Source organism: Falco punctatus, assembly GCF_963210335.1.
Source record: "Falco punctatus genome assembly, chromosome: 4".
Classification (NCBI taxonomy): Eukaryota; Metazoa; Chordata; class Aves; order Falconiformes; family Falconidae; genus Falco; species Falco punctatus.
In genome coordinates, this window is record NC_137583.1 from 11,817,659 (window position 1) to 11,838,085 (window position 20,427).

General features: G+C 50.1%; 1 protein-coding gene across 1 annotated transcript; it reads right to left on the bottom strand.

The window, feature by feature from the left end:
- Window positions 1-6,584: 6,584 nt before the first annotated feature.
- MCM2 (minichromosome maintenance complex component 2) lies at window positions 6,585-19,221 on the bottom strand. Its single transcript, XM_080384906.1, has 16 exons — window positions 19,102-19,221; window positions 18,426-18,613; window positions 17,660-17,839; window positions 16,743-17,002; window positions 15,515-15,734; window positions 14,988-15,195; window positions 14,134-14,268; window positions 13,741-13,932; window positions 12,533-12,626; window positions 11,764-12,014; window positions 11,383-11,509; window positions 11,055-11,167; window positions 10,698-10,931; window positions 9,718-9,900; window positions 8,583-8,738; window positions 6,585-7,654 (listed from the first exon to the last, which is right to left on the bottom strand). The coding sequence occupies exons 1-16, from the start codon at window positions 19,183-19,185 to the stop codon at window positions 7,544-7,546; spliced, it is 2,736 nt and encodes a 911-aa protein (XP_080241032.1). The 5' UTR covers window positions 19,186-19,221; the 3' UTR covers window positions 6,585-7,543.
- Between the last annotated feature and the right edge of the window lie 1,206 nt (window positions 19,222-20,427).

Here is a 20,427-nt window from a genome sequence, read left to right on the forward strand (position 1 = left end):
TGTCATTTCTCATTTGATCTCCTGCAGCCTCCCTACCTGGTGTACATTCTCCGACAATGTTCACAGCACTGGTAAAAGGGGCTCTACAATCGCACTAAACACGCTTTTTATAGCTGCTTCAAAGCTGTTCAGAAATTTTTCTCGGTATTATCATTATCTGTGCTTTTCTGTTCTTCTCCAAAATTGTTCAATTTCACAGTTACGTCTGTTGGGCAGAATCAGAAAGCAAGTGTGTATTTTAGGTTGGCAAAACTGAAAATCCTTCTGCCGTCTCTCCCTGCAACTTACCAGAACAGCTTTTGCCTTCAGGAACTTGAGCTAGCTTTCCAATTTCAATTTAAGGGTCACATTTTGTTCCAAGATACTTGCAAACAAATACTACAGAGACAGAAGAATAAGGTGATAGCTAAAGGAAAGAATTTGGTGCCTAGGACTAGTTAATTAAAAAGAAATCAACCACAAAGTCTAATCTCAACAGAAATGTAACTTATTTTGAGACTCTGGTTAAAAAAAGAAAAAGCAACACAGTAACTTGAAATATGCTGGTGAGATGTTTTATTCTCCTAAATACAGCAAAATTGAATTCACCTGCAAAGGTGAAAGCGATCTATTGGCCTTGCTCAGCAGAGTAAGAAAGTAAACAACAAGCAAAACAAATAAGCAGTCAGATATTAAGGTCTTGTAGTGTTAGAAAATGCAAGATGTCACTAGGACCAGGAAAAGGGTTTAACCCTTCTTCCCTTGCACACTGACAATTGTCCAGACCACAGAAGGTGACCTGTGCCCATCCTTGGATCCAAAGGAAAACAAAATTACTCTCAGCCTCTGTCCCACTGCCTCAGTTGCTGGCTCTTTGGGACAGAGACTGGGTAACACAGCGGGCTTGTGGCACACCGTGCAATTTAACTCCATCCTCTATGAAGCTGTGCAGCCTTTTGGCATCTCACGCCCCCGTAAGAGAAAAGCTTGAGAATTCCCCTGCCCCTCCTTCCTTAGCCACAAGGAAAGATTTAACCTCTCCTTTGTTCCAGTATATGTGATTTTACTTTAGAGCCTCTGACGAGCTTTTTATAAGCTTATTTGCTGACTTAGGCTTTTTAATACTAGGACACTGTGAAACATTTTGACTGTACCAAGCAGGGGCAGGTACCCACCCTATTCCTGCATAGCCCAGACAGGCAGACATTCCCTGGGCAAAATGCAGTTTCTACTCCCATCCAAAATCTTGCTGGGGAAGACTTACAATAAACATTTCAAGAGGAGTAACCTGGAGCCATTAATGCCTTCTAGGATAGACTGTAATTAGAACAGAACAGAATATGCTCTGTTTAGAGCCCAGGAGCAGGATTTTCTGTATCACTTTGAGCCTTTCTTCATCTCTTTGCATCAGCTTGATCCCCTTAGGGCAGGACACGCTGCCCACCTGGGGGACAGCGCCTTTACCAGCCCTGCTTGTTTCCCACCCCTTGCTGTAAGGTGCAGTGGATGAGCAAGCACAAGTCGTGCTTTTCTTTTTCAGTTTTTCACGTGCTCCTGCTGCCTCCCATCCCTGAAGCTTTACATTTCCCTCCTCACTAAAGCAGAGTGGATTGCTGCATTAATAGCCGTGCCAGTCTCCTGCAGGAGGCTCTGACAGCAAACCTCGGCGGACTTCTAGAGGGCAGCAGCAAACAAAGCTATATTGAATTTGATTAAGGGCCAGAATAACCTTTAACAGAGCCACCTGGGGCAAGGAAGCAGACAGCTCTCCAGCTGAGAGCCCGCACAAGTTTCCTCATAGCCCAGGGGACAGGGCTCCTCACTGGAGGGGAAGAGCAACCCAGCCCCTTTGCTCTGTTGGAGGTAGCGTGCAGAGGGATGGCCGCAGCATTCCACTTGCGTGAAGGGGGAACTAAGCTCCCAGGCAGGAAGGACTGCATCTCTCGGGGATTATGCACATCATTTAAACTGGGGCCTCCGTACAGCACAGTTTGGAGAACTCCCTTATCTCTGTGTTAAGCTCATCGACTCAGATCCTACACAGAGACTAAACTCCCTTCTGGAAGGGATAGAAAATTTGCAGAAATGCAGAAAAGTAGATGCTGTGAGAGCAGGCAAACCTCAGACCTTCTGAAGCTTTTTACTGGAGTAAAAGGAGAAGCAGGCTGAAGCCCAGCAGAGCCAGGAAGTTTGGTCTTAGCTCTGCCTGCTCGAGAGGTATGACCTGAGCAAGTGACCAGCAAGCCCTTGCTATGCAGGGTTTGGGGAGCGCACACCAGGGGGCTGATCACAATAACAGCCAGCAGGACAGCCTCCCCCCAAGTACCCAAGGCAGATGAGCAGAGCAGCTCAGGGGTAGCAACCACATTCAGCCAGAAGTCTCGACCCTCAGAGAAGCTCATGGAGACAAAGCTGGTCCAACATCAAACCAGGAAGTTAGTCCACAGGTCAGAATCAAGTTCTGCTGGTGGCAGCCACCGTCAAGTGATCACTTAGCAGCTCCATAGCAGTAGCAGTGGACAAAGACCAGGTAGGTAGCCTAGAGCGATAGGGACTATAACCCAGCACAGTAAAGCAGAAACCAGTACTCCCACTTCATAGCACAGGCAGACAGTAAGGGCCCCAGGCTGAGCCTAAATACAGCACCCGGCTGTGGATGTGGGTGGATGGATGCCCCAGGTGAGCCTGGTTAGGGCAATTAAAGCCTATTAGCGCCCTCAGGGCCCTGACAACATAAGCCTCTCTCCTTGCACGATGAGCTGAGAAATTAGAGGGGAGTTTCTGTCTCTTAATAAGCAAAGAATCTTCATTAGGAAGACCTTAGAGGTAGTTTATACCTTTCTTTGCTAAGCTGAAAAGCCTAATATAATCTTCAGAGAAACTCCTGCTTCTTTAATAGCTGGCTAACCCGGGATGTGGGTATCCTCAGAGTAGAGGGAACAGCCTGTAACTGAAGAGGAGTGGTGTCTGTTGACTCCACTGTCAGAGAGCTGTGCACTGGCTGATGGGGTACTGCTACCATTCCTACATATGTGGTTTCCATGTGGCTTGGTGGAACTGAAGCTCCTTGGCATCTTTTACACAGGACAGTTACTTTCAGATCTCACTGAGTACCAGATAACCTAGAGAAGAAACCTGGCCCATCCCCTGCTTTTGCCTCACAGCTTCACCTTGCCTTTAGAAGTGACTTGCAAGACGAGCAGAAAGGAGCACAGCCCCCTTCCAAGGAGCTTTTGCTCTGAAGATGCATCACTCGGCAGCCCCCTGAGGCTCCTCAGATGTTTAGTTGTGGCTGAAGAGCATGCTGGATGACTGGAGTTGTTGGCAGACCAGTGCTCCATGATAATGGAGACATTAAATCAGTCATGGCAGCAAGAACTGCATAATAGATGCAAAATACAGCAGAAGCCTGATCCAATTTTGGCTCTGTGTTGTTAAGTGGAAAAGTATTTTAGGAGATGGAAAAATACTAGGAAGTTCAGAGTGCATCTTCCCTGCAGCATGGCATGAGGGGTAGCTGTCTGCAGTGACTTACCTGTACCTGTAAATACACATCTTCTGTAAACACATTCCCATACTGTCTTCACAGCTCAATGATCACATGCTGGAATTCAGGTCAGTTGAGGTCAACAAGGACAGAGCCCTAAGCACCTGAAATGGCCCTCCTGGTTGAACTGCAGCTGGCTGGCCTCCTCTAGGGCAGGAAGATAACACTATTCATTGCAGCTGCTGCATCTTGAACACAGATACACTGGGAAAATTCTTGTCAACCAGTTTCCAGGCAGCTCTTGGACAGAGTGGGTTCCAGCCAAGGTCTGGCATGGGAGAAAATGAAACACTGTCGGTCCAGAAATGCTGCGTATGCTAATTTTCCCAAGTGGCTTTGGCATTAATTTGAAGGAAAAAAAAATAAAAAAAAAATAAAAGAGTATTACTGGAGGTAGAATTTCCCCTACTCAAGGGGCACCTGCCATTTGACAAGCAGACTGAGGAACGGCTGCCAGCACACTGGATACAACCCAGGACTTGCAGATGTAGCGTGTTGGTTTATGATCACAATAAAGGCAGAAGCTATCAAACCTCTAAACCCTGTCAGTAGGTGGGAAAGAGAGGGGGCTTGTCTCCCCCTTTTTCCCAGATCACACACCCTCACGTGTTAGCTGGTTATCTGCAGGCACCTGCTCACGTACCCCAAGCAGGCAAGTATGCATTTTTTGTATGTGTGTGTATACATATGCTCCATGCTGGGCTAAGGTCAAACAGCTTTTTCTGAGATGCAGAGAGCCATGCTGTCCTCTCAGGAGTGTGCACACAGCATGTTCAAATTTAACTGGATCAGGATCTGGCCCATCATACCCTTTTCGAATCAAGATGCTCTTCCAAGCCAGTCTCACCAGAATTTGCCAGCAACCACAATCCCAAGGGGGTAATGACCACTAGGAAGGGACACTGCTTGGCTTCACAAAGCCACTTTGCAAGGAGCACCCTTCTCATCTTCCATCTGAGCCCAGGCAGAGCCTGTTGTGGATAAACCTCCCCTCCCCAAGACTCTTGCTTTTGCCCCCGGTTGTCAGAGGTGCTGTGCAATTTCGAATCACAGCAGAGAGAAGCCAAGTGCTGAAGCTCAGCTAAACTCAAAGTTGTCAGGGGAGCAGCTCCTCAGTTCATGAGAGTGCAGCTTGGCTTGCCCATCTCCAGAGCTCTGCAGTAAAATCCTTGCTACATTCAGCTGCAACATGCCCCCTGGCAAGGCAATCCCTGTTCAAAGCGGCTTCTGTATTCACCCCTGTCCAGACCAGACACCTGATGCTGTCAACAGCCAAATCTTGCTCCAGGGAACCTGAAAAGCTCAGCAGCCGTGAGAGGAGGAACATGCCTTCAGACTGGCATTAACACTCCGCTGAGCGGCTGATGCCAACATTAGCAAGGGTGCAGCTGCAAGAATTCATTGCTCTGCAGGATGCTGGCAACACAGCAAGGTAGGAGGGCATAACGGCCTTTGTGGTGAGGATTCAGGAGGAGGCAGAGCGAGCAAAGTGACAAACAAGTGACTCCAACAATGGCACCTCTCTGTTGCCACAGCTCACACCATGTGCCAAGTGGGGTGGGACCAGAGCGCAGGAGGCACGAGTAAGTTGTAGGGCAGAACTGAAGGGTGACTGTCAACAGCCCTGTCCAGCAGCAGGGCAAGGAGCTGGGAAAATCAGGAGTCCTATTCCATTCCTGTGTATTGTCTCCTGGTTTGTGTTGATAGGCTTGGCCATGAATTTAATGTAAGTGGGTCACCCAGGCATAGCAGAGGCTTCACAAGGTTGCACTTAAGGAAACATTTTGTATTTCCTCAGTGCGACATAACGCCCCTTTCTCCTTTCCCATACCCAATGTTCATGCCCACATAACACAAATTCAGGTTGCTTGGTAAGCTTGTTTAATCCCTTGTTACTGCTGGTTTTGCTACCTCAGGGCCAGCGCTTTCCCCAGCAAGGTATGTGGGTTCCCACAGAGCTGGGCACAGCTTTCTAGTGCTGGCAGTTGCTCTGCCCAGGGATCGCCTCTGCCCACGGCCTCTGGCAGCAGGAGATGAGGTGCTTAAAAGCTCTGTGCCCAGCCCTGAGGAACCTCAGGCACACAGCAGCTCTGCCATTTCCAGCGCATGCCTGACCCAGGCACGCATTCAGGGAGCAAAGGGCTAGCTCAGGCAGGGAAGGCATGCCAGGGAAGGCATGTCTCTGTGGGCTGCCTGTGGAAAGCCCTGGTAGTCAGAGACCCAGTGGGATGGGAAAAAACCAGCCAAAACAGTTAAACAAATACACAGGAGGGAGCTGGCAGACAGAAAAGGCAACATGCGGAGCCAGTTTCAGGCTGAGTGTCATGTGCTAAGCCCCCAGCAGGGTTCGAGCCCTGCTAGCTCCTGAATAACAACCAGGCTGAGAGGACACACACGCACGCACATCACCATGACAAACCCCACGGTGTTGACAGCCAAGGACATCTCTGCTTGGCCAGCACAGAACTGCAGCAGCCAGCTTACAAATTCTCTTAGGCACAGGCAGGAGGGGGCTGGAGATGCCTTACGGTCCCGTGTCTAGCCAGGCAAAGCACATTTGCTACAGACCTCAGCTGTGTCTTGGAGAGGGTTTACTGCTTCTCCCAGACTGGAATCCAGTGGCAGCCAAGACACGAGATCAAGGCTGTCCAACCCAAGAGTGGGAAAGGAAGGGAGGTGGGAAATACATACTGTGACGGGATAGTCTCAAGGCGATACAAAAAATTTACAGGAAAGAGGCCCACAGAGGCATCAGTGCTCCAATAAGCAGGTAAGACAGGGAAAGAGCTACAGCAGGCAGGCCCTTGGTGGGAAAAGCAGCGTTCGTGAGACTGTCCTGTGGATAACCATGTCCTGGTATCCATCCACAGCAAAGATGTGGAATAGCTGAGAGACCAGCACTGGCAGTTCCTACTAACCTGAAGAGCAAACACAGGATGTGTCTGTAGCCAAACCCAACCCCACAAACCACTGAGCAGCTGGTCCAGCATCCAGGTTGCTCACTTATACTCTTCCCGCTGTGGTTGCAGGAGTTCCAAAAAGAGGAGGAAACACAAAGTATTGAAAAACAAATCTATTCAAAACACACACAGTGAGAAAATTGCATGTCAACACTGAGCCCATCCTGTCCTGCCTGAGCATCTCCAGCTCAGGGCTCCTCCACTGCTACTCCCAAAAACAGCACCATGGATACTTTACCCTCAACAAATGGCTGTGAGAAATGGCATTCAGTTTAGGTGCCAACACTTCAATCCAGCCATAAATTCACATCTGCTGACAGCTGCACAGACATAGCACCCAGCAAGGCAGGGGGAGCTCCTTCCCCAAGGCTTCTGGACATTCCCCAGTAGGTACCGAAGGAGCTTTCACTGCCCATACAGATAACCACTAACATTAGAAAAGGTTACAATTTTTTTCAGTTCTCATCTTTCCCCCTCCCCCCCCCGCCCTTGCAGAAACCAAGCACAAGGTCAACCCACGTAGGCACCTGGGGAAATGTCAAGTGTCAGGCACAAAGGCCTAGAGCTGAGAGGCTGGCTGGTTCACAGAGAGTTGAAAGCCATCTCAATTATCACCCAGAAGGCTGTACAGTCACCAGACATGGGAAAAGAGAATCCCTGAGGGTACTTGCAATCCAAGGGGCATGGATAAGGCAGACAAATGCTTTTTGAATGCTCTCACTTGGTCCCTCCTGCAGATTAGCCCGTAACAACTAGCAACAAACAAACAGCAAACGTGCCATCTATGTGGCCAGCAATTCTCTCCCTGTTGTGCTTAGCTACAAGGCAAAACCGCGAACGAAGTTGCTAAACAGACTTGGCTGGGCATTTAACTACTTAATTCTGTTCTATTTACAAGGTCTTCCGCAGCTCAGCACTCGCTTAATCCGTAAGGCACAAAGCAAGCAAGAGAATGTGCAGCTTAGTCCCTCTGGATCATGATCTCTGTAGTGTTCCTGGGAGGGCTGCACGACAGAGGTCTCATCTCACAGGAGCACGTGGCAAACTGCTGCCAGCCTCAGAACTGCTGGACAATCAGCTTCCGCTTCACATCCCGGCTGAACCTGTTCATCTTGAACACTTCACTATCATAGAAGGCTGAGAGGTTGTGGATGTTGATCTGCCGAGCCTGGGAGGAGGAGGAGGGAGGGAAGAGGTAACTGTTTATTTGTAAAAAAAAAAAACAAAACACCAAACACCCCAAAACAAAACAACAAACCATGTGGTTTTCCATAGCAGAGGCTGCATAAAATTTGACAGCAATCTCTGCTTTGCTCAGCAGGAACCAGAACTGCAGTAGCAGGGGAGACTGCAGGTCAGGAGGAAGGAGCATTGGCAGAGCTGAGCTGAGCAAAGACAGGATGCTGGCTCAGCACCTGCTTGCTCTCAGCTCGTCCTTTTACTTCCACTAGAGTAGAATGTAACTATTATCCAAAAGCCCCTCATACCTCACTGGGTGGGAGACAATTTTGCAGACCTCTGGCTGCAGGTGGTCACACTGGCAGCACCAAGGTGTGGCTCTGGAAATAGTTACTCTGCACATTTGATGCAAAGAGCATAAAAGCAGCAACCAAGGAATCAAATACTGCTTTAGCGCCAAGCAAGGTCAATACTTTGCACATTAAGTGCCAGTCAAGAGCGCATCCCCTGGACCAGAATGAAGATACATTAAGGAGGAGGATGAGCCTCAGGAAGGATTGGGAAAGTTCATACAAACAGATACTTTTCTGCTCTTTGCTTCTCCAAATGCAGGTGCCAGGGAACTTGTGTTCTCATTCACCTGCAAAGCACCAGCAGTACTGCAGGATTTACCACTCCAAACCCAAAGCTTTATGGGGGTGCATGAGAATGGAGGGGAAAGAATACAGAGCTTCCAGACAAGTGAGGAGCAGGAGACAGATGATGCAGTCTTGATTCTGGGTGAAATAGACCTGTAACGTCCCTTCCTGAATTATGATACCAGAAAAAGACTGGTGTTAATCAGAGAACACCTCTGATTCTGAGGCTGTAGAGAGCAGGAACAGCTCCAGGGAAGGCTTGTTACGATAAGCCCATACCTTATCCACCAGATCCTTTTCTGGGACTTCTATGGTGTCTCGCTGGGCTCCATAGCGGTTTCTCTGGTACATCACTTGCTCTGCAACCAGTTGCTTCAGGATGAACAGAAGCAGCTCGTTGTTGTCTCGCTTGAATGAAAGGTAGCGGGAGAACGTCTGGGAGAAAGATGAGATGAGCCAAGAGGGTCAGGAACTGAGCGATGCACTGCAGTCTCCTGAGCCCAGCACCAACCTCCCCCCTCCTTCCACAGAGCACAAGGGGAACCAAATGACACTACTGTCACCTGTGCCCTTAGTGTCTCTTAAGGGACTTCAGTCTTGCCAAGATGCCACCTGCACATGCAATGACAGCCACTACACTCCTCTGCTGGCTGCTCTTATACACATCTAAAGTCTCTGGAGGGGCCCTGGAGCCTCTTGGGGGCTAGCAGCACACAGCTGTGGAGGTGTGCTGCTCCCAGGTGAAGCAGCTGTGGGAGCGCTGGCCCTGGGGAAGGCGTAGAGCAGCTTCCCTTAACCCAGTCTGCCCTGTGCCTCCCCAGCAGACATCACACTTGGCCGGCTGTTTGCAGCCAAAGAGAGAGGCCACGAGCTGTCCAGACTGAGGGCAGACACTCAGAGTGGATAAATGCCAGGCTGTGGCCAGCCAAGAGCTGTTCGGAGCCAGCCCCTGCCACTCAGAGAAAAGGGCAGGCTATGCACGAAACCACAGAGTGCACTCTGTAGTTAACTGTCCCCTGAGGAGCCCTAGAAAATACGTGAAGAAAATAACTGCCTGCTCAGCTGGATCACCTGGCAGCAGCAGCAGCGGGAGTCATGTGCCAAAATAGCAGGGAAAGTGTCGAAAAAAGAAGAGAGACATGGCAGCGCTTTTAATACAGAAGCTCGGGGTCCATTTCCTTCTCAGCCCCAAAAAATACATCGCCCCACCACAGACTAACGAAGAGCAGTCACGCAGCAGTGCCTTCAGACTTGCAGTACTCCGTTTACAGGGGCTCAGTGCCTGATTCTGCAGGACAGACCCCTGCAGAGTATGGAAGAATCTCTTCCCACAGCCAGGGCAGCGCAAGAAGGCTGCAGTCAAAGCCACGGGGTCTGGGGTGCAGCTACAGCCCTCAGCTCAGCCAGTGCCTACCTTGCGCATACTCCGCGTGACGCTGAACTTCTGCGTGTCAATGAAGCTCTCCAGCATCACCCGGATGGCCATGTTGACATCATCCTCCACCACATAGTCCCGCAGGTGCATGCGGGCGTGAGCCTCGGCCATCCGGATCATGGACTCAATGTGACGCACTGTGATGGGGATGCTGCCGGTCGCCTAAGCGGGGAGAGGAGGAGAAGGCAACTCCTTACTGAAGAGTAAAAGACAAGGGGCAAGATAGTTGGCTTCTGGCCTAGGACATACTTTACTCTGCAGGGAGCTGCTCCTGGACCTCTGAGGACTGTCTCAGGCTAAGGAGGCTCTGCCACCTGCTGGCATGTTCTGCAGCGTGGTACAGGCTCCCCTGTCCAACATTTTAATTCAGCAGCATGCAAGGGGATGCTATGTGGTGTCCCTCTTTGCCATTGTTTAGTGCCTTTCCAGGAACAGCAATCTCATTTCCTCCAGCAACTTTTAGGAGGAGTTAAAGAAACAAAAAGCCAATTACAAAAGAAAAGACAGTCTCCCAAGCTCCAAACATCTCCCTCTGACCTGAACAAATTCCTCTTCCACATGGAGAGCATGAAACAAGCCTGAAAGATCCCACAGACAAAAGAGGAAGGCATTTCTACACAGAACAGCTCCCTGTAATGTATGAGGAGCACATGGGTCTGAGTGAATGCAAACATCTCCTGTGTGCCTGCCAGACTGGGTGACAGTAAGAGGACTTTGCCATGGCAGGCACTAGTATATGTGTCCACTCTATCAGTCCACAGATCACCAACAGGCAAGAGACTGCATTTAGATGAAGAATCATCTGTTCAGCAGACACTGCAGGATCTGCCTGTCTCTCACAAAATAGTGGCACAGACTTTTGTGACAGGCATGGCAAGAATGTGTCAACATATGCTGGAGCAGTCTAAGGCTGATTTGCAGTCTACATACTTCTTCTCCCCCTTCCTCAATATTCTCACCATAGACTCTTTCCTGAGGTCACTGTACATCCGGGCCACCTTGTCCTGGTCCATTTGGTTGAGTTTGGGGTGGACCTTCTCTTTGGCATAGATGATATATTTCCTCAGGATCTCCTGGGGAATGGGTTCAACCCCATATGTGTTGGGAAGAATGATTTCCCCGTTCACTACCTCCTTGCTACCTGGGTGGTGCTTGATGTGGCTGCCAACAACAAACCGGGCAAGCATTTCATCCTGGAGACAGCAGTGGACAAACAGACACTGAAGACACTCACCAGACAGCAAAACTCAGTGGGTAACTGCAGCTGAGCATCCCAACAGCAGTACCACAAGCCCAGCACAAGCTCAGATTCATACCTGCACAGTGTCCACCGTATCTCTCACCACGCACAGGATATCAAATCGAGAGATGATAGGCTCTGTCAGGTCTACATTCTCGGAGAAAGTTAACGATGGGTCATATCGCCCACCTGGATCACAGAGACAACTGAAGTCAAACACGGGCTCCAAGGCTGAAGCTCTGAAGCACAGACCTCCAGAAGCTTACTGGAGACTTTACTGCTCACTTCATCTCTGCTCCAGATAGAAGGAACCAGGTAGAGCAAGGGGCAGCTGTACAACAGTTCTCATGACTGTGGACTGATGCTGAAAGCCCAAGACGGTCCTATGATCTCTCAGCACTTACCTATGGGATTGGCAGCAGCAATAACAGTGCAGCGGGCTTGCAAGGATGTGACAATGCCTGCTTTGGAGATGGAAATGCTTTGCTGTTCCATGGCTTCATGGATACTGGTCCTATCCTGATCATTCATCTATGAGAAAGCAAGAATGACTTAAAACAGAACCTGTGCCTTCACCCCATTGCCCAACACACCAAGGGGAATCAGCTCCTGATGCTCTGAAAAGGCAGCACACTGCACTATGGGCCAGCAAGGGCCTAAGCAAACTGCAGGAACCTGGGTCAGCTGGGAGATGGTACCATGAATTACAGCATCTCCTCATAGCAGAGGTTACAGCTGGTCCCTCCACAGCCAATCCTTCCCACAGGGATGACACTGGGCCTCACCTTGTCAAACTCATCAATAAGGCAGACACCTTTGTCAGCCAGCACGAGGGCTCCTGCCTCCAAAGTCCATTCCTTGCTGACCGGGTGCCTCTGGACATAAGCTGTGAGGCCCACAGCAGAAGCACCCTGGCCAGTGGTGAATATTGCTCTGCTAGATGTCTTCTCTATGTATTTAAGAAACTGTGATTTTGCAGTACCAGGGTCTCCACACAGAAGCATGTTGATGTCACCACGGACTTTGTGCTTGCCACCTACAACAGTGATGGGAGAGACACATCGACACCTGAGTGCATGGCTTGATAGCTACCCTGACCTGAACACCACAAAGCTGAAGGGAAGGCAAACAGCAGGCAGGGAAAAAACTTTACAGGGAAGTCGAGGGAAAGTCAGCTTTGGAGGGGGTCACATGTGTAAAACAGCATTTCTAACCTTGCCGAACACACCCTTCTAAGGAGATGACAACAAATCAGGATGCCAAAAGGTCCAGCTGCTGAAGGGGCATCAAACATGACCTCCTAGAGGAGGAGGGATAAAACCTTGCCCAGGTTTGCAGCAGCGGCTGATTTCAGGCTTAGCGCTTCTACTGTCACACCAGAATTATCAGCATGACAGAAGCAGCCACTTCCATCACAGATATCCCCAGCCTACTACCTCATCTATCACCAAGACACACAGACAGTTCTAACCGCTTTCATTGCAGCAGCACAAACCCAGTTTCATTTGCCTTCAGCAGAGTGAAGTAACATCAAGTGACGCAAGTGACACTCACCTGGGTTTTTGGGCTCTCCACCGAAGAGAGCTAAAGCCAAGCCCCTCTTGATATCTTCATGTCCGTAAATAGATGGGGCAATGCTGGCAAAAATCTGAAAGGAAACCCAAGAGTTGAACAGGGAATATCATTTCCTATTCTGGACAGAATTTGGCATGAACATCATCAAGGTTCTACAGCGACCCTTATGATACTGCTGTCTCCAGAGTCTTTTATTATCCAAGGTGATGGGGCTTTTTCAAAGGTAACTACCCACCCAGAGTCCCCTAAAGGTGCTTAAAAAATGGTGCTGTTATGGCAGATTGTGTAGTCTGGTGCTGGAAGCTAACTGCCACTGCCTCCACACTCCTGTTGTGCACAAAGCACACTGCAGTGGCTGTTATCAGCTGTTGCAAAGCTGGGGACCTTGATTTGAGACTTACTCACTGCGTGTGATAGTAGCTGAATGGGCTACACCGCACACGAATTGTCATCATGGTCAAATATTATGACCAACTGGCTTATTTTCTCGAGGGCATTCTGATAATAGCCTGATGCTGGAGACTATTGATGTTACAATAGTCCTGGCTCAACTGAAGCTGCTTCACCCACGGGGAACAGCAGTCAATATAAAAACAGCATGAACGAAGTGAAAAAAAGAGAGTGAAGTCCCCCTATTTCAGAGCTTAAACTTGACTCAAGTGATGTTGAACACGGACCCATCGAGGAGCTTTCTTCTTTCAAGTACTGGATTCAGGTCCTAGCATGCAGACAAGCAAAGCTAAGATCTCTCCCAGGGCTTAAGCTAAGTAATAACATCCCCTTAAGGGGACTGAAGGCCCAAGCATTGGCCCCTCAGAACACTTCCCCCACTTTGCTTTCAAGGTACGGAAAGACAAAGCAATGATTAAATGTAAGTAGTGTCTGAGTGCCTCTCATTCGTTCTCCAGCCCTGTTGTGATGTGGAAGGCTCAGAGGAGGAAAGGGAGAAACAGAAAATGTGACGCCCAAAAGTACAATTGAAGTTTCTTATTTACTTCCCTCCTGTAACTCACTCTCATTAACAGCTGTCTGAGAGCTACAGAAGACCATTCAGAGGGAACTGGGATGTCTAGAAGTTTCTTTAGCCACTGCTTAGCCAACTGACACTTTTCATCACTTTCTGATCCGGCTGCCAGGCGATGTCAAGCTATCAACAGGAAAAGAAAGGATGTCTGAGGCTGACTCACCTTCTCCCCAATTTGCTCATCCTTGGACAGACCCACAATCACTTTCACATCTTCATCAGTCAGTTCTCCAATAGCCAGCTTGTTGTCCTTCTTAGCAATGTGGTTGGCCAGGATCACAGTCGCAAACACTGGGAAGCCATTGGCAGTGTTCAAGGAGCCGTCATAGTTGTTGTGGTAGATGCCTGTTAGCTCCTGGGAACCAGGAGGCTGGATGTCAGTGTCTGCACGGTACAAAACAGCCCCCTCTCCATTTTAAGAGGCCATTCTCAAAAGTAGCTGCCCAAATGCATCTGAGGACAATCCCTCCTCAAGTCCCCACAGATGTTCCCATGATGTCAAGAGTTCAAAAATGCTCTCTGCTCACCCCGTACTCGAGTTCAACAATGTACTCACAATCTCATCCCCTGGCTTGCAACTGTCAACCAGATCGGCAAGGAGAATGGCATCCTTGGAGCGAGGCAGCCTGCCGGCAGCTACCTTCCCAGGGCTCTCCTGGATTTTGATGCGCTGATAGTTCTGATAGACCGTCTGCAGCAACAAAACAAAAGTTACCTAGCAAGCCTGGCAGGCATCAGCATGGCCAATGTTTTTGAAAAGCACCTAACCAGAGAAGGTCCATTCAAAGATTTACTATACTTTGGTCAGAAAACTATGGGCAGAGGAGGATGGAGGTTGTGAGGAGCAACTCCAGGATGCGATAGACAACAAAGGGGACAGGAAAGTACTCTGCCACATCTCACCACTGTGCTTCAGCCTCCACAGTGTTTGTCCACCCAAATACTGGACCATTTCCTAGGAGGAGGATGCTCCATTTAAAAGATAGCAAAGCACAGAATGAAAGTCAGAAGATCCACATCAATGATTTTGCTACGGTCCTCTAATCTCCTTAGCTGGCAGATCAGAAATACTGATCCAACTTGGGAAGGAGAGCTGGACAGCCTGTGTCTGCATTTCTACAACATGAATAGGAAACTGTGTACCACAGGGATGATTGTGGCGAAAGATTCAACCCAAACACTTAACAGTGAGGCAGTAAATGACTTTTGGCTGCTAAATTGGGCAGATTCAGGTCAAGAGCTCAAACAGACAAGATCTATCTTCACAGACCCCCAGATATAGCTAGAGACCACCCTCCCAGCATCAAGCCTGTTCTGGGTGGGAGCCAAGGCAGGGCTGGGAGGAACCGGCAGTGCAGCAGCCTGGGCAGGACGAGCAGACAGCACCACCCAGGCAAGTACATCTCTTACCTCTTCCATGTTGATTTCAAAGGGCCCAAGAGACTGACACTCTGGACAGGAACCAGGTTTCACCTCCTGGTTCTGGGACTGGAAAAAGGGTCCCAGGATGAAGCTGCACTTGCTGCAGTTATATTTGACCATGCTGAGCTGAGGCAGGACCCCTGTGCAACTCGTCACCACTCCACTGGTCCGGATCAACTGATTCAAGTGCAGTTGCCTGAGGAAAGACAGATTGATGCTGGATGCCTGCAGGGCACAGAAGGCAGAACACCCTATAGAAATACCCTTGCTACAAGGCACAACTACCAAAGGCCTAGTAAGAAACAGTTATCAGTAGAGTTTTCTACCCAGGTTTGTGTTTTACCTCAGGGACACTGAAAGTTCATCCTTAGTAAGACTTTTTTCCTGTAATAAGATCAGTCATCCTGTTGGCATTTATCCAAAGGTTTAACTATTTAACTAGCAGATGATTCCTCCTGAGCACCCCAAAGCCTGTTGCAGGCTCCACAGCCACTGCTAGTAATTCTGCTGCTTACCTGAGTGACCGCAACTCTTCCACCAGAGGGAGGTGTGAGATACGGACATGGATCTCCTGAGCAATACGATCGTATTTGGGGTACATGGCCAACACCACTTCCTTGGCTGCTTCATCAAAGATCTTCAGCATTTCTGCTGGGGCCTCAGGCAGAAAGTAGGCAAGGACATGTTCCTGGGCTGCCAGGTCTTCATAGTTCACCACCAGACTCTCTCTGTTCTCTTAAGAAAAAGATGGGGTGAATTGTATTTTCAACCTGCTCACTTCTCAGGAAAAAGATACCCAGAACAGACAAGCCTGTAACCTGCAGGCTGCAGTTTACAGACGTCTGTCTTCCCTGAAAAATATTTAGAGGCCACCAATTTGAAAACGGGTGGAAAACTTTTCAATTTACTTCTCTGACAAATTCTTCATCAGTACCAAGCTTGTAATTATTCCTCTCCAGTTCAGCACTGATACTTCCCAGGCTCAGTGCTCCTAAGACTCAAAAGTGTCAGCCCAGCATGCAACTCTCCCACAGACCTCCAGGAAACAGAAGTTAATGGGAGAGACAACTGTGCTGAATGGCTGGCAAAAAAACCCTCCTGCATCTTACATTCTTGGAAAGGGACAAGACAAATGCCTTTTATTTTCTAGCTGTATAACACTGACCCTGATCCCCTACTCAAGCTTCTGGAACTTCTGCCTCAATATAAAGAAATACAAACAACTGCAGTTACGTGAGCTGTTCCTAGATGTGACAATTTCTGCTTTTAAAATTTATCAATGACAGCCTTAATGACTGCTTCTTCTGGCTTCAGAATACAAAGCTGCAACACTGACATGGTTTTCAAAGTCACAAGGCCTATTTGTGTCCCCTTGCTGGATAACCAAGTCTCCAGTGTGAGAAAGTAACTGGCACAGACAGCAAGCAATTGTTGTCTCTTTCAGGCTGCAAACTTGCAGACCACTGTCTGCTGCCCCACATATTCTTTTGCTAGCATTTCTACGATATGAATATTAATGAGTAGTAGACGCCAGGGGCCTTCTAATTAGTCAGCCAGAATCAAAGAAGACAGTAGATGTTTCCATTATTCATTTATCTCCATCAGCATCAGAGTTTCTTAAAGCGCTGACTCAATGTCTGGGACAAACAGGGCTGGCAGAAAAAAATCCACCTATGGACTGGATCACTGCAGAGTACTGTGACCCACATAAAGAGGAGAGAGCCTCTAATCACCCAGCCCTACCTTTGCACATGTCGCTGATCCTCTCCTTGAAGACATTGTGCCCATGGTCATCCACATGGGTCTTCAGGAAGTTCTTGAAGCGGTGGTAGATCTCAAGGCGGGGAGCTGCCATGGAAACCCACTCCCTCACTGAATGCCCTTTCATGTCTTCCAGATTCTCAATGCTTTCAATCATATCTTCATCTTCCTCCTCCATGCCATCGGCAGCCCGTTCTGCCAGCCGCCTCTTCCGTGAAGGACGGTCTTCATCTTCATCATCACTGTCTAAGAGTTGGGAGGAAAAATTGTTACAAGAGCTGGGATTCCCATTCCTACCCTCTGGATTAGTCACAGTTGGACTGCACAGGCTGTGGAAGCAAGGTCAGAGCTTGGGATACAAACCAAGAGCCACCCCAGGCCCAACCTAAATTCAGTTCTAGCCTGGCTCATAAATCTTCCACAAAATCACTAAAGACTTCATGGGGGTGAATAAGATTTGTGTGCAACAGTACACAGTTGTGCCCATTAATGCACTGAGGGAGGAAGGCCAAGGAAGGGGGCTTTCAAGTGCATCACAAGCTCTCCCACCCAGCCCACAAAAGTCTCTACAGAGACACCAACACACTCGACAGCATACACTCGGTAGAATTCCAAAGCCTTGATACAGGCCCAGGATCCTGACTGTATCAACAGCGAACACGCAACCAGAAGAACATAACAAGTGAGCTCCTAGGAAGCCCAAAACTAAGGGACTCCCCAAAACACTGGGAAGTCCAGGCAAGCCCACAGCCAGTAATTTCACTAAGAATCCAAACACGCTGGAGCTCTAGAGAGGCCTCCATGGTAATATGAGGGTGAGAGTCTAGGTTCCCCACAAGGGCCAGGTTACACCCAACCCCGCAGGGATCAGCAGCCCGCCTGGTACAGCTCATCTCCACCTACCGTAAAGCAGCCCCCTCCTCATGCGGCCTATGCCCTGCTCCAGCTCGCGGTCTCGCTGCCTCATTACTCGCTCTGCAGCCTCCCGCTGGCTGGCAGTCAGCTCCTCCACATCTTCATCGTCCAAGGCCAGGCCCTCTGCTTCATAGACATCCAGCTCGGGGATGGGGCGGTAGTCCCTAGCACACACAGAAAGGACTGAATCAGGCCAGGCTCCAGAAAGCCCTTCTCCAGCCCTTCTCTGGCTACTGCTGCTGCAGAACAACTATCCTGACACCTATGCAAGACAGAACGCGTTGAGTGGGAAGGCACTTCACAGCAGAAGATGCCCTGCAGTACAAAGGGCTCCAGCACCATAGTTATGAATGCCAACATTCAAGCCTTTGTATTCTAAAGTTCACCAGCTTGCCGGCAGGCCTGGCTGAGTGAAAAAATTTCAAAATTTATGCCTGCAGGAGTAAGGATCTAGGCTTGATGCACATCATTCATCCAGGGAGATCTTGGTTTACCTACGCTGAATCGTGATGGCACTTTGCTCCCTGCTTGTAATTTGCTCAGTTCTTCCAGGACTCAAATGACACCATGCCCTCACTTTTCTCCACTATCCAGTAGCTCTTCAGCCCTCGCACCTCAGCCACCAGCACAGCAGAGGGCCACCACCGCGGCGGAGAGCCCCCCATGTCGCTGGCTGCACTACATCCCGTTAGCAAAACTTCATCCATAGACACAACCCCCCCAAAAGCTGGCTCCCACCTGTTTCCTTACCTTTCCATCCCTTCCCCGATGAGCTCTTCCCCTTCTTCCTCCTCTTCGGGGAGCCCCTCGGTCCCCAGGAGTCCTTCGGATTCATCCTCGAAGGGGGGCAGGTCCCCACCGGGGCTGGACGTGAAGGCATCGCCCCGGCGTGAGCTGCGCACCGGGCTGGTGGCTGCCGCCTGCGACTCGGAGGAGTCCTGCAAGGACGAGGGGGAGCGGGTGAGGCCGGGGGGCCCGGGGCACCCCCCTCCCCGGCCCGGGGCAGAAGGGAATCAGATCTTCCAGGAAGCTCTGCAAGGGGGGCGGCGGGCAGAGGGGGGGCATGGATCAGCGATGAGTCTTTGGGGATAAGACTAAAATAATGAGCCCTTATTGCAAACGGGAACGGGAACGCATGGGAGAGTGTGCGGAGATCCATCCTCCAAGCCCAGAGCAAGCGGAGCGAAAGGCTCTGCCCAGGCCCGGTTCCGGGTCTCTCCTCCGGCGCAGGGCACGGGGGAAACTCCCCTCGGCTTTTGGGGTCCCCGGCGCGCGCTCCCCCATTCACATCCCCCCCCGCTCCCCCGACACCCCTCTGGGCCCCGCACGACCGTGACCGCAGTGCCAAGGCTCCCGCGGCGGGGAGGAACCGGTGCCGGCACCCACGGGGCTGGCACCGCTCCGCCGCCCCGGCCCGGCCGCTTACCGCCATCACCGCCGCCTCTTCCTGCCCCGCCGGATTCCGCGCGAAAACTGGCCCACGTGGCCGCAAAAGCGCGCGAAACGTCATGAATAATGAACAGCCCCGGGGGCGGGCCCCGCCCCGCCGTGTGAATATGGATGAGGCGGCGGGCGGGAACCTGGAGCGGGTCGGGGCCGCAAACATTTGGGTATTTCCCTCTGGGATGGAGGGGGTCTCTCCTGGGGGGTGCCCGAGTCACAGGGGAGATCCCACCGGGAATTCCTGCGTCTATGTTCTCACATCTGCCTCTCCTGCAGCTAAAATGAAGCCTGGCTTGGCCAGGTTTGCCACTGCCCCGTGGGACACCGCTTGAAACACCTTTGTTCTGGTTTGCAGTAAATCTACAAGAGGTAGGAAGGGGGTTCTGGTGTTTGGTTTAGGTTTTTTGGTGTAAGTCTATATGTAATAACAGTGACGGAGGGGTAACAGGAGCAGTTCTGCAGAACAGACACGTTTCCTCTGTTGCTTGGCACAGCGAGCAATGCCACTTAGGAGAGGAACTGAGGAACAGCACCTGTCCCATAGACTGTGGAAGAGGAATTTAGACAGCCAAAACAAGCAAAGGGCTGTTTGGCAAGGAGGTGAAACACTTGCATTCCAGGCCACAGGCTGTTGCATAATGGCAGGTGGTTTGGATTTTGGTGATCTGTGTTCTCTAACTAGTTTCTGACCGCTATTTGGTATCAGGCTATTTCTGCTTTTAGTTACACTCAGGTGTGGGACAGTAACCCTGAAACAGGAGACAGCAAAGCAAAAGTGACTAAAGAGGTGGCTGACAATCAAAGACCTGAAATGGCTCTTCCAGGGTGGATGATTCAGCCTGGTACCAATATAGCAAAGCAGGAGCATCACGGTGTAAATAGGAGAGTGGCTCAGCCTCTTCTCTGTGACATGAGATGGGGAGCTGCCTGGTGCTTAGAGTGTAACAGGCAGAGGGACCCCCTCAGAGATGCCCTCACTTGTAGGCTACTAGAGACCACCATGGCTTCAAGGAAGGCAGCTCAGGACCTGTGTAAAATGGTGCTGTCTGACAAGGCCTGGGTGACACACAGTGATGAACTGTCACCACAGGGTGCCACTGCCTCTCCAGGCACTGGACAGCTGGATGGACAGATTGCTTTTCTGTCTGTCCTTCCCAGAACACCTTGCACCATGTCCATATTTTCACTGCTTTCTTTGGTTGCCAGCTACAAGTGGTCCTGTGCTTGAGCTGAGGTGCTCAGTCTCTGAGAAAAGCTGATGTTGGCTAGCTAAAACCAATCCTAAAATCAGGTGGCTGTCATGCATGGA

Bases quoted from the DNA above. Each gene is read 5' to 3' on its own strand.
- MCM2 (XM_080384906.1), bottom strand. From the start codon at position 19,185: ATGACGTTTCGCGCGCTTTTGCGGCCACGTGGGCCAGTTTTCGCGCGG. The intron at 17,003-17,659 runs GTGGAGATGAGC...ACTCTTAGACAG, and splicing joins AGGGGGCTGCTTTACGGTAG to TGATGATGAAGATGAAGACC. The intron at 14,269-14,987 runs GTAAGAGATGTA...TTGTTGCTGCAG, and splicing joins TTGAAATCAACATGGAAGAG to ACGGTCTATCAGAACTATCA.